The sequence below is a fragment of the Mus musculus genome, chromosome 12 (genome assembly GCF_000001635.26).
Source record: "Mus musculus strain C57BL/6J chromosome 12, GRCm38.p6 C57BL/6J".
NCBI lineage: Eukaryota > Metazoa > Chordata > Mammalia > Rodentia > Muridae > Mus > Mus musculus.
Window position 1 is genome coordinate 111,336,213 of NC_000078.6, and position 13,834 is coordinate 111,350,046.

General features: G+C 49.2%; 1 protein-coding gene across 3 annotated transcripts in view; it reads right to left on the reverse strand.

Moving 5' to 3' along the window:
- Cdc42bpb (CDC42 binding protein kinase beta) overlaps positions 1 to 13,834 on the reverse strand; it is an 86,342-nt gene that overhangs the window by 43,241 nt on the left and 29,267 nt on the right. For all 3 annotated transcript variants that reach the window (XR_001780447.2, NM_183016.2, XM_006515763.3), the window contains exons 2-4: positions 9,320 to 9,411; positions 5,814 to 5,897; positions 3,609 to 3,704 (exon numbers count right to left, since the gene is read on the reverse strand). Coding sequence is in view for 2 of the 3 variants with exons in the window: in NM_183016.2 (NP_898837.2) it covers positions 3,609 to 3,704; positions 5,814 to 5,897; positions 9,320 to 9,411 (272 nt within the window). In the remaining variant the exon portion in view is untranslated. The remainder of the gene's footprint in view (positions 1 to 3,608; positions 3,705 to 5,813; positions 5,898 to 9,319; positions 9,412 to 13,834) is intronic.

The window sequence follows — 13,834 nt, forward strand, 5'->3', positions numbered from 1 at the left end:
GCGGACCTCACCGTTAGCTACCCTAGAAGCTGTCGGACACACGGGCCAGGCTGGCCTCCTACCTCAGGATCTGCAGTGATAACCCTTCTCAGAAAACACCCTGCTGAGTTGTGCTGCTGCAAATACGCACAAGCAGGGAACACAGCCAGTCAACGAGGAAAGGCCAAAAGCATCGCTAATACAGAAGTCCTGTGAGGAGCCAGGGATTGGAAACAGGCTGTCCAGCCCTGTAGGGTTTAGTCCTTGGGTCCCTGAGTCACAGGACACTGATCAGAGCAGGAAAGTGCTATCTAACACCACAGACACCAGCGGCTCCTGCTGAAAGGATAACGCCACTAAGGAGCGGGAAGTGGGTTCAGCCACAAGCTGCTTCAGAGGGAGAAATGTCTTCTCTTCCACAAGCTGAGTGTACCCCTTCACTAGTACAGCCACAGGGCCAGTGTGTCGGGGGCAGCATGCCAGCACGGACTGCAGCGCCCAGAGGCTCATGCCACACAATCTCAGAGCTGCAGAGGCCCTAATGGAAGCATCTCATTACATCAGAGGGTGTGGGGTGGGATGGGAGGACTACTGCAGGCCACAGGATGGTGGCAGTCAGCAGCAACTCTACTGGGGACTAGTCAGCCTCTGGGACAGAGAAACACGCTGTCTTATCTCCATGACAAACTAAGTCACCACTGTAATAAGGAATTGCCACTGCCTGGTTAGCTGAGACAAGGAAACCACTCTTTAAAAGAGCACTGAGATCTAATACAGTAAGTAACAGCTCTTCCCCGGATGACAACTGCACACTGCCTTCAGCTACCTGAGCTAGGCCTGTCACCTGTCTGTCCTCAACACAGTCCACCTCTCATGCCAAACTTAGGGCCCACAATCTAACAGACAGAGGATGCCTGCCCTATGAAACTCAAGTGATCACCATGCCACCGTCTGGGAGTGGCCCGCTGGGCCACTGGAGCATCCTGGTCTTAGAGAGTAACCAACAGCTCTTCACCCTGCTTCCGAACTCCTTCTCAGGTGTCCCCTCCTCTTCTTCCTGTGTCCCTACCCTGTGCAAAGGCATTCTTAAGGGCAGTGTCCTGCATCACCAAGTCTACCTCCTGTACCTTGCTCAACTTTTGCCGCACAAAACCCTCTTGGTAGACATATGCCAAATCATGCTTCTATCATGTAGCACCTCCAATCCAGCCTGCCTCAGCACTGAGCCTATTTGTATTCCTGGGAGGCTGGGCAGGGGCCTGAGGTGTGAAAATGGAAAATGCCCTTGCTCAGTGGGGTTCATATCACTAAAGGAAGACTACAGGAAACACAGAGAGCAACAGAAGGGCCTAAAAAAAAAACCAAGCCTGCCTGACACAGCCCCATGACCAGAAGCTACTGAGCACAGACCATGGGGCGCTGGAGTCAAGGCCAGAGGGACGGCCAGGGGGTGTGCAAGGAAGCCAAGAGGGAAGAGAGGAGTGTGGCAGCTGGAGCAACAGTGACAACAAGCCTAGGTACAGGGGGCCAAGGATCAGTAAGACTGCAAGGCCTTTCAGGCAGGCCAGGTGTTGTACATGGAGGGATGGTGGGGCCTGAAGACCGTGGGCAGACACTCTCTAGCAGCTGCTGACGTATGGTCTCGGGGTGGGGGAGGGGAACACCTAGGAGAAATGAAACAGCAGTCCTCAAGATAACAGACGGTGAGAGTCAGCACCACAGCCAGGCTCCAGGGTCTCCAAGTCTATCTAGGAATCTAAAGAGGGCGCTGCAGGTCTGTGGTAACAGGGCTGCTGGGACTGACGGCTCCTTGGTAAAGAAGCCACCGAAAGGAAATTATCAGCTTATCGGGCAGAGCCAAACAAACTTAGTCTGGAGTAACCTCTGCTGGCACGCAGGGTTGGGAGTTAAGTCAATAATTCTATACTCTTTCAGTTGGTGGTCAACAAGCTTGCCTTAGTAAGACTTCAGAGACCTCAGGATCAGAACACACACTAGCGTCTAGGCAGCAGATAAACCACGCTCCCCAGGAGGCACCCGTCTCCGCCTCTCCCTTACTGTACAGCTCCTATTTCGACAATCCGCCCCTGCCCCGGCAGCAGGAGCTGGAGGCAGCAGGTCTGCTGACGCTCCACATCCTAGAAAGCAACGGAGAATCTCTGCCCTGGAGACTCGGAGCTGAGTGTGAACCTCAAAAGCAGGTGGTGAGGCCTGTCTCCACTCTACACAGCACCACCTGACTGAGCTGAGGGAAGACCTCTGAACGAAACTGTCACCCCTCATGCCTCGTTCCCCCCGAAAGCTCAAACAGTTCCTGTCAGAAGAACGTGTGATCTACAGGGTGTCCATTCAAATGCTTGGGCAGAGATGCTCATCAGGAATTGAGGAACACAACCACCTGTTTCAGCAGAATAGAAGAGAGACCCTAACACGGCTGCTGTCATCTGTGCAAGGACTGAATCTCCTAGCTATACACTCTGTGCCCCAGACACCTGTTATCAAAGGAGGGTGTTCACGAAGGTTTACAACATGGGAGTCATTGGCAAGGCTGGCCAATGTAACCAGAGGCCTAATGTATCTTGGGGTACTGATGGATGGCAGGTGTCCCCCTGCAATGTGACAGACACCACCTACCATACCCTGGATGTTCGAATCTCAGAGGTTTTGATGTTTGAAAGAAACTATTTTAAGATGAATAAAAATGTTTTGCAAACATATGCTTATTTGACCACGGAGCTTCACAGGGCAACCAGGCAAGGGAGCTGTGTGAACAGGGAGGGGCCTGAGGTCCCCACCTGTAGGCTGTGTCACAACAGCAGTTAAATCCTGTTCGGCTGCAACTGAGGCAAGTGCCCTGGCTAGAGCGAGTCAAGCCCAGGCTGCTTCTCTGAGTCCACTCAAAGCATCTCAAGCAGTCATCCTGGATTCCTAAACAAGGGGCCTGAGGCCACTGAGGGCTCAGGACATCAGCTCCGCCGGCTGCCCGGGGACCGGTCCACAGCTGCGCACACTCATTTCTGCACACGCATGTGTTCTTCGAAGCTGCCTGAAGGAAGGTGTTACTTCCAAAGTGCTCACCGACACTGGGAGTGTATGCTGGCTCGTCGGGAGCACCCAAGAAACACTGACAAGACCTGCCCAGGTCCTCAGCTCCTCTGCCTCGCACACGGGAAAGGGGAGGCAGCTGTGCAGTGCAGAGCTAGGACATGTAACATGCCCGTGTGCGGCTGCTTTTCTCTCAGCCTTCACTGTGATGGTGCCAGAGGTGTGTTGCCACACAGCTGAGATTCTTATTGTTACACACGACTCAAAACGGAAAAAGAAAAAACAAAGTAACAGAAAAAGTAAAGACTAAAAAAGAAAAGTTTTATACACTTAAAATGTTTTAAGAACCAAGTTATGCAGTAAACTAATGGTTTGAGAAAAACGTTGTACAGATCTTGGAAGCCTCCAGTTAAAAATTGTCCCTGGTGGCCACTGAATAGAAACGAACCCCTCAGTTTTATGTGGGCTACGTACTGACAATGGCCACTCCACACTGTCTGCCTCATTTCTGAGTGGCAGCAAAGAGGGGCCAAAACTGCGAGGGGAGTCCCCGTGGGGCCGGGGCCCTGGGCGCGCAGGCCTACCAGGTAGTTCTCATCCTGAAAGGCATAGTGCAGAGCCGTGATCCACTGGCAGTCGCCGTTCACCAGCACGTCACGCTCTTCTCGAAAGCAAGCTGTCTGTGAGGAACGAGAGGACAGTCAGTCTGCGTCCATCTAGGCAGGGAGCCCTAGAATACATTCCTAAATACTAGCAGTCTCTGTCATGAGGCCCCAAATCCTGATTGCCCGGAGCCTAACACCTTTACCTCACCTGAAACCAAATGTCCCACCTGTCCCCAACAGCTTCTGCAGAAGACAAGAGACTGAAGTCTCTGTGCTCTTCCTCGCCTGAGCCAGTGCAAGCATTCTCCTTCCCTGTCCCCAGTGGTGGCCCTGTGGCCCACACCTTAAGATCACCCTCCATGGACTGACTCGACGGCAGCTCTCAACCATGACCCCAGCACACATCCCCACACCTCTTAACAAAACAGCCTCTTCACACGCCCTGAGCAACGCACGATGCCCAACTGCACACCTGCTTCCAAGCAGCCCAGCCACGTGGCAGACAAGAGGGGACAACCTGCTGACTGATTTGAAACAAGGTTTATTCAGTTTGCTGATGAACCGGGCACAGTCAGATGCCAGTCCTATAGCAACTCCTGATGACCATGAACGCATGGGTCAAAGGCTTTTAGCCTATCTGGTTAAAAAAGAAAGAGCTTGCCGTTTCTCTGTCTTTCTAGCTGCCTGCCTGTCTGTCTGTCTTTGTCTCTCTGTCTCTGAAGCTGGGTGACCGAACTCAAACCGAGTCTGTGCTCTCCCACCCAACACCGGATGAGACCTCACACCTTCCATCCCACAAGCTCTTAGGCAGCACAGTCCCTTCTCCGCCCCGGGCTGCTTCAGTGAGTGTCACTTGCTAAAGTGTTGGTTGGTGTTTTTGTCACCGTGACACAAGCTAGAGTCAGCTGGGGAGAGGCACCTCGACTGAGAAAATGCCTCCATGAACCAGGCTGTGGACAAGCCCCTGGGGAATTTTCTTGGTCAGTGATTAATGTGGGAGGGTCCACCCCACTGCGGGCAGGGCCAGGCCTCGGAAGATGGTTCTGAGTTGTGTAAGAGAGCAGGCTGAGCAAGCTGTGGGGAGCACGTTGGTAAACAGCACTCCTCCACGGCCTCTGCTTCAGGCCCTGCCCTCACTTTCTTCAAGGATGGACTGGGACAGGGAAAGGTGAGTCACATAAGCCCTCTCCTCCCTAAGCTGATTCTGACCAGTCAGGCTTCTATGAAGCAACAGAAAGCAAACCGTGAGAGAACAGGGAGCACACTGAGAGAGCAGAGGGAGCACACTGAGAGAGCAGAGGGAGCACACTGAGAGAGCAGAGGGAGCACACTGAGAGAGCAGAGGGAGCACACTGAGAGAGCAGAGGGAGCACACTGAGAGAGCAGAGGGAGCACACTGAGGATGCAGGTGGGCCCCCAAGGCTAGCCATGCAGGTGGGTCCCCAAGGCTGATGATGCAAGTAGCTAAGGCAGGTGTGGGGCTACCGGGTCACTGAGAGATGGTGACAACTTAAGTCAACCAGTGTTCATTTCTTGAGCAATAGAAGAGGGTGTGGTCCTGTGTGTGGAGCTACATCAGGAAAGAAGAAATCGGTCCGAAAGGAGAACAAGGCATAGAAACAAGTTAGACACCGAGAGTATGGAGTGTCTGTGGGAGGCTAGTCAATACTAGCCACAAAATCTGTCCACAAAATCTGAAGCTCAAGAAAGACCTAGCTGCTGGGCAGTGGTGGTACACGCCTTTGATCCCAGCACTCGGGAAGCAAAGGCAGGCGGATTTCACAGCCAAGAGAAACCCTGTCTTGGAAAGAAAGAAAGAAAGAAAGAAAGAAAGAAAGAAAGAAAGAAAGGAAGGAAGGAAGGAAGGAAGGAAGGAAGGAAGGAAGGAAGGAAGACAGACCTCGCCATAGCCATGAGTAGTGGTGCACACTTTTAATCTAGCACTTGGGAGGCAGAGGCAGAAAGATCTCTGATTTAGAGGCCAGTCTAATAGTGAGCTCTAGACCAGCCAGGGCTATACAGCAAGAACTTTTCTTCCCAAAACACACGCGCGCACGTACACACACACATGCATGCACACACATGCACGCACATGCACGCACACGCACACACACACACACATGCACACACAAATAGACACAGCACACACACACCATCTTTACTTACTGTGCACTCCACACATACCTCTGCTCTCTTTAGCATTTCCCATTTGTTGAGAATTTTCATTGCATAAATTCGTTCAGTGTTCTTCATTTTGACAACAGCAACCTAGAATGTAAATTAGAATTAAAAAAAAATTAGTTAATGTTTCAAAAGCCTTGCACATCTAAAAGTTCATCTTAACTGGCTGGGAACTCAGAGAAGGGGAGTCGAGAGAGAGGGGAGAGAGAGACGCCTTCTGTATAGAGAGTTGCCCTTTAAACAAGACAACTTGGCTTTAACCACACTGTAGCTTGGATGCATCCACCTGGCTCAGGTAAAGAGACACTTGAGGACTAAGCAATGGGCACTGGGGTTCCCTGTCTTCCCCTTGAACAACACCTGAGGATTTTCAGTGAAAACAAACACGGCCCTTTTATGTTGGCTTGTAGCTTCTCCTTGTACCAGGGGCAATCTCCACACGCCTCACCCTCTCCCTCTTGCCTCTGTCCACCTTCCCTGCTGGCATCTACCAGCTACTCATGTGAATCTTTGCTTCACAGAGGTAGTGGCTGTGCGGGTCTAGAGTATAGCAAAAGAGGCTTAGAAGCACCCTCAGGCCTGACTGTAATAACACCTCTTTCAGGGCGTCTCTGTCACCCCTAGTGACCTCCATCATGACCAGTAGCATCGAGATGAGCCACTGTGTGCGTCACTTCCCACTCACATACAGCTCCTTCAGGACAATATGTGCCGCCATTTGGAGGGAGGCCAAGTGTCTCTGCACTAAGATGATCCACGGAACACTAAGCTCTGAGACAGAACCACCTTCTCTCCTAAGCAGCACACACCTCACAATGCCACCACCGAGGTACCCTGAGAACTGACGCATCCTAAGCACGTGCCATGTGTCCTCACAATCCTTCCCGGGATGGATGCTAGACAGCCATTGTCCACAGCTGTTGACTTTTAGTGAGGAAGGGACTAAATGGCAGCACAGGAGCAGTGGAATCACAGGCCAGCACAAGCTTTTAAAGCCTACATTAAAATGACAACCAGAGGGGTTGGTGAGATGGCTCAGCGGGTAAGAGCACTGACTGCTCTTCTGAAGGTCCTGAGTTCAAATCCCAGCAAGCACACGGTGACTCACAACCACCCGTAATGAGACCTGACGCCCTCTTCTGGGGTATCTGAAGACAACTACAGCGTACTTATGTATAATAATAAACAAATCCTTGGGCTGGAGCAAGCAGAAGTCTAAAAAAAAAATTAATTTACAACAACCCCAAGGCTCACAAGCATCTATACAGCTACAGTGTACTCATATACATAAAATAAATCTTTTTAAAAAAGTGACAGGAACAATTTATATTTTTAAAAAAATGACAACCAGAATTCAATGTCTTCCTTGGATGACAGTGGCTCTTCCATGATGCTCGTCCCCTGACACAGCCACTGGCCTTCTGAGTCCAGTAGGGATGCCCTACACAACGTTCCCTACATCCACATCAGCATGGTGGCTGCTCTTAGTGGCCTCCATGCTGTTTATCTGTGGCTTACAAAGCAACAGCCAAGCCTGCTGCAAGCTGAGTCAATAGGAAACAGTCTCTGTGCAGATCAGCAGCTCTGGGTGCAAGACCACTGCTGTACCAGAGAGGCTCTTCCCTCCTGAGAGCCAGCCACGGGCAAGCAAATGAGGCGCTGCCACTTTAAAGCCATTCTGGCTTCACTGCTGCAGAGGACAGCAGAGCTGGCTTCAGACAAGCTCAGATGCTCTGAAGGGGACGCACAAGAACCTGGATGCTGAGAACAAGACCCTCAACACTGGAACTCTCACAAGCCTCACTCCTCACAAGATACACATCTGGACAACCAACAAAATAGCTGATAAAACGCATGGAAGAATGTGTGTGTCACAGAGAAACATCCATTAAGAATATGTAGAAATGAAACATTCAAGTAAAATTTAGTGTAAAAAAAACTTTGTCTGTGGGATAAGCTTTACTATAAAACTACTTACAAAATAAACAAGGAATAATTTTCTCATCTGGTGTACCAGAAACTTTCCAGCCCAAACTTCAAGTATTTCAAAGGATCACTTTTGAGACATAGGTATCTGCTAATAAGCTGACCAAAATCTACCACATTTAACCATCAAGCTGCCTCTAGAGGTCGCAAGCTAATAGACTTGAGTTCCAAATAGATTTCATTAGACAGATTCTGAACAAATAACTTCTAGCAAGGAGAGGAAGCAGATGTCTAGTGGTTCCTGCTCCAACATCTTTCCAGAAACCCCACTTCCCATTCTAAATTCTTAAAACTTCAAAATAACAAAAATTTAAAGAACTCTTTTCTAATGAAGGAAATGCTGGTTAATCATGAGTAAACGGAACTCTTATTAAGAGAGAACTAAAGGCCAAGAATAGTGGTGTATGACTTTAACCCCAGCACTCAGAGGCAAACTGTGAGTTTGAGGCCAGCCTGGTCTCCATAGTGAGTTCCAGGAACAGCCAGAACGATAGAGAGAGAGCATAGAGAGAGAGCACGTCTCAAAACCCTAAGGGAGTGAGAATATAATGAAGGAGCTTTGACAAGAGGATGTTTCCTAAGCAATTAAGAAAAAAGTCTGAAGTCAAAAGACTCCAACCCAGAACCAAGACCAACTTGATTCTCAGCGTGGACAAGCACAGCGTGGACAAGCACTGAGAGGTGGTACCTGCCCTGCCTGGCCCAGGTTTGCCCAGCTGATTAAATAATATACCCAAAAAGGATTTATAAACCGATTCCCAGCATCTTTGCCTCTTAAATCAATAATACTATTAACACTGACTCAAGCTCCATGTAAGTTTATTAAAACCATGGCACAGAACACAAATATCTAAGCTTGAAGTTTTCCCTTCTGGTAAATCCCTTTAGTTTCTGATGCAGTCATTTCTACAGCAATCAGCCTGCTGTGTATACAAGAGCAAGCTCCATACCCTGGGTACCAAGTGAAGCCTGGGCGTTGGCTCCGTCTGCAGGACCTAAGCTCAAGCCCCAGGACCCAAGAACAAAGCAGTATGCCATGCTGTACCCCCTGTGATCCCAGCACAGGATGCTAGACCCCTGTAACCCAGCATAGAGAGGCAGGGGCGGATCAAACCAGCCCGGCTGAACTCAGGTTCAGTGAGACTGTCTCTCAAAGCCTGAGGTGGAGAGTGACAGAAGACATCTAATGTCAATCTTTGGCCTCTAACAGGGCCCCCCAGGTACAAATATGTAGCAAACAGACATATTCAGACATATTACGCATGCGGGAGGGGGGGAAAGGGGGGGCGCTCGCGCGCGCACGCACACACACACACAGAGCTATCTTCCTAAAAACGATGGAATTTTATGAAGGAAGGAATTTTATTAGCATAAAATTGACCATAGGACATGATAACAACATTAATCAATACATCATGCTGGTCCTGTTTACCCGCCCAGAGCTCTTCAGATGATACCAGTATCAGCCCCCAGATGTAAGGAGCCGGTACTGCCTGGGCCACGTGGAGGGGGGTCTCTCTTACCTCACCAAAGGCTCCTCTCCCGATCACTTTGATGATCTCGAAGTCTTCTCGATGAAGCTGCATGTCCTTCACGAGCTGGGTGAAAGGCTTGGCTGTAAGGAGAAACACAGTTTAGTCCAGCACACGACACTCTCCTAAACCCTACCTGATGGCGGCACCACACTAGCAGCTTTCTCTGAATACGGATGGCTGTCAACAGTAATGCTTCAGTATCTACTATAACAAATATAGTTGCTGCAAAAATCTGGTAACCCCTCTACTTTCCTGGTTAGATCCGAGGTTGGTCCACTGAGACGGGCAACCAGCATATTGCTGGGCTTTGGAAGGTGTGTTAGAACGGGGATGAAGTGCTCCTTCAAATAGGACTTCTTAGGAAACAATGTCTTCACAGATGTGACCAAGTTAACATGAGATCACACACCACAACTGAGTGGGCCCTAAAGCCTACAAGATTGTGTCTTTTAAAAATACTTTTACTATTTACTTACACGTACACAGATGTCTGTCTGTCTGTGTGTGTGCATGTGTCTGAGGTTAGGGGCATCCCTTGGAGCTTGAGTTACAAGCAGTTGTAAGCCGCCTGATGTGGGTGCTGGGAGTTGAACCTGGGTCCTCTGCAAGAACACTGCATGTTCTTAACCAGCGAGCCATCTCTCCAGCCCAGTATTTGGTGTTCTTAGAGTAATAAAATTTGGACAGAGTCAGGAGGGAGAGAAAGCCACAGGAAGATAGAGGAGAGAGGGAAGCAGCCTCAAACCAGTTAATACCAAGGAACCTGGCAGCCACTAGGAGCTGGAACAGGCAAACAAGTTCCTTCCTGAGCCTTCAAGGAAATAGACCATGCCTTGGTCTTTCAGCCTTCATGCAGCTGTGACAGGCAGAGCTCTGTGACTCTGAGCACCCCCCCCCCACACACACACACATCTTCCAGTATATGACAATAATTCACAGAGAGTTCTCCTTTCTCCCAGGAGAGCAGGGGACAGGGACAGGGCTAGCACGGTGAGGTCTGGCTCCTGATCACTGCCCCTCCTCTCCTGCTCATGATCTGGCCTACCTGGCAAGTATGTTGGTTGCATCTTGTATGCCTGCTCTTACCTTCAAGCCCAAACCGATTTTATGCTAATTTCCATTGGTCTTAATTACTAGAGGTTTCCTTTCTTTCTCTGTGTAGCCCAGGCTGTTCTGGGACATCCTCTATAGACCAGGCTGGCCTCAAACTCACAGATCCGATTGTCTCTGCCTTCAGAGTGCTGGGATTAAAGGTGTGCGCCACCACACCTGGCTATAAGAGTTTCTAGAATGTTAGGCAGTTGGGCCAAACTGAGCAAATGTATTACTTCTTACATCTTATATTAGTATCTAAAACAAGCTCTGTCAAGAAGTATAACCTAGCATTTTAAAGACTTTATGCTGACTTCCGTATTGTTGGGCTTACTTTTCTCGTTGCTCAGTATGATTAAGGTTCAGTCACTATTGTTCACTGTTAAGAGCAATACTGGAGCTATAGGAAGCTCCTGGCTTCTACCAGAGGGTGAGCTGTGGCCTCTGGCCCACCACCACGAACACCCAGCAGCACAGAGCTCAGAAAACAGAATGCACAAAGCCTGGAATTTAAGGCCGTCCTAACAAGAAAACCCCGGCGTTAGAACCTAAAGGGTCAGCTACAGTTCATGTTTTGCTCCTTTCAACTATCACCAAAAATAACCACTCCTAAAGCCCCAGGGGAAGCAAGGGTTTTAGACAGCCGCTAGACACTGGGGGAGCCAAGCGGTACCTTTTACTCTACTGTGAAGAAAAACAAGGCAACTGACTTCTATACAAACCAGACGAAAGGTGTTTGGAAAGGGAGCCTGGTAGCTCCAGTGCAGCAGCAGACACCAGGGCTTTCTGGACCCCACAGAACCAGGCGCACGGGCGCATAGGCTTGAGGGCCATGACAGACACCGTGCAGGCACACTCAAGCATTTGGGAAGCAAAGAAAATTCCACTCATTAAAAAAAAGCCTCCTGTGTGGCTAAACTTGTCCATGTTCCACCTCAGCCCTTGCTCCCGGCCATCATTAACTGCTTACAAACTTCTGTGCCATTTTTATTTTACTTGTGATTTTTAGCTTTTTGTATCACTCAATGATCAGTTTAATAGATTCATGAGTTGAGTTTCTTGAATATATTAATTAAAAAATATTTTCACAGAGAATTTATAATGATCATTTTATATATACTTTTTATTACTTTAATTAATTTTGAGGATGAAATTCCTGGACTTTTCAAAGAATACAGAAATGTTTTATGGTTTGTAAGATGCCTTCCCAAGCCAGGCGGTGGTGGTGCACACCTTTAATCCCAGCACTTGGGAGGCAGAGGCAGGCGGATTTCTGAGTTCAAGGCCAGCCTGGGCTACAAAGTGAGTTCCAGGACAGCTGGAGCAACACAGAGAAACCCTGTCTCAAAAAACCAAAACAAAACAAAAAAACCTTCCCAAGCAAACCCAACCCAGACTATATTCTCAGTACCACAGCTCTGAGATGCCACATGGGAGGCCAAACCATGCCTATTGTGAGCTTGATAATGAGCCACTGCCAAGCACCCACACTGCTCTTCCCACTGCCGTACTCACTGCTCTTCCCACTGCTGTGCTCCCTGCTCTTCCCACTGCTGTGTTCCCACACTGCTCTTCCCTCTGCTGTGCTTCCATACTGATCTTCCCACTGCAGTGCTCCCACTGCCGCACGCTGCTCTTCCCACTGCTGTGCTCCCACTACTGCACACTGCTCTTCTCACTGCCGTGCTCCCACTTCTGCACGCTGCTCTTCCCACTGCCATGCTCCCACTGCTGCACGCTGCTCTCCCCACTGGGTATGAAACTGCTGTGTTCTTGCTCTGTCAAGACATAAAACTGTAAATGTGATTCTTCTACATTGTTTTTCTTAGTGAACTACATTATTTATAGAAATTAGTTTAAAGATAATTATCTTTTATTTATGTATTTATTTTGGTTTTGAGACAGGGTAGGAAATTACCTTAATTAAACGTTAACTGTTTTTTTTCTTTCTCCTGTCATTTTATTAAGGTTCAGAAAACCAACGAATCCTTTGAAGATCAAGCTTAATCCTATTTTGTGTTAAAGGCTTTCAAAAAACATTTATCCTTCATGCCACCACCGTTCATCCCTTAACAGGTGTGAAATGCAGATTTTAATGCTTGGTTGTAACCACACATGTGCTTAAAGCAGTCTGAAGAGGACTTGCCTAACCCTGTTCAGTTCTCCTGCCTCCTGTGGGGGTCCCAGAGAAAAGCTCAGCTTCTGTCACATTCTAGTCGTAAGGACACGCTGTGGCATGCCGACAGCTAGCCCATCTTAGAAGTTATGTCGGTGACTAGGAGCGGATCTCCTCTTCCTACAACAGAGAGCTCTCTTCCCAGGGTCCGCTGGAGCCTGCACCCAGGCGGTCTGCTCCTTATCCCGCCACACTGGCTGTGCTAAGGCTGCTCAGCCTTCCTGCTAAGCTTCCTGCTACTCTCTGCCAAAATGTTTGCTGTTATGTATTTCAACAGTCTTGTCCGGGTGCCCCACAGAAGGTTGACATGAAGTTGTCAGGGTCACCTGGAAAACTGGACAACTATAGAAACAAACCTGAGGAGGTGGGGCTTGACCTGGTAAAGAACCTAAAGACCGGCTGCAGACAGCAGGGGACCAGTAAGTGCAGACCTAGAGCAATGGCGGTGGAGAAGACGCGAGGGGAGCGGGGTGTGCAGGGAATCCAGACAGGGTCCATTTCACCACACAGAGGACAGCAAGAACCTGTCTCCAATATATGCACCAAGAGATAGACCGACAGACAGACACTTAAGTGGGTGTACAAAGACATATATAGCCAAGCTCTGTAAACCGAGAGGCCTTAAAATACGAAACCCTAAAATGAAGACCTAATACCAGGTTTTAGTTTCTAAATGGCCTCGCTAAAGGAACCAGGTCTCCTCAGGCAGAGCCGGAGCAGCTTGTGGTGTGAAGAGAAAGAAGCTCCGAGGATGGCCCAAGGACACAAACCACCGTGGTCACAGCTCATACATCAGGAAGTTCTTCAGCCCGGAAACACGGAGCACCAGAGCCCTAGCCTGCGCAAAGGAGAGCAGGCAGCGGCATGTTAAGGCTATGCTCCTGATACTTCGGCTGCGCTGTGGTTTCATGGAATACTCATGTTTACAGAGTACATACTACTCAAGAGAACTACTCGGGGAACAGCATGTGAGGACTCTCAAAGACCTGGGGAAGGCAGCTTTTCCTGTTGTTTAACCTCTCTCAGTGTAAAACCGTTACAAAGACATCTGAGACACCTTTGCTAATGTAGCTAAACAGATAACTCTGGAAAGCGAGGAGAGCCACACTCACCAGATGGACACCAACATGAATGCCCCAAGAGAAAACCAGGACAACTCAGTCCTGGGGAGAGGAGGGGCAGGATGTGCCTGAGCACCTTGGAACCAGAGTGTACCGCTCAGGGAGAGCATGGGG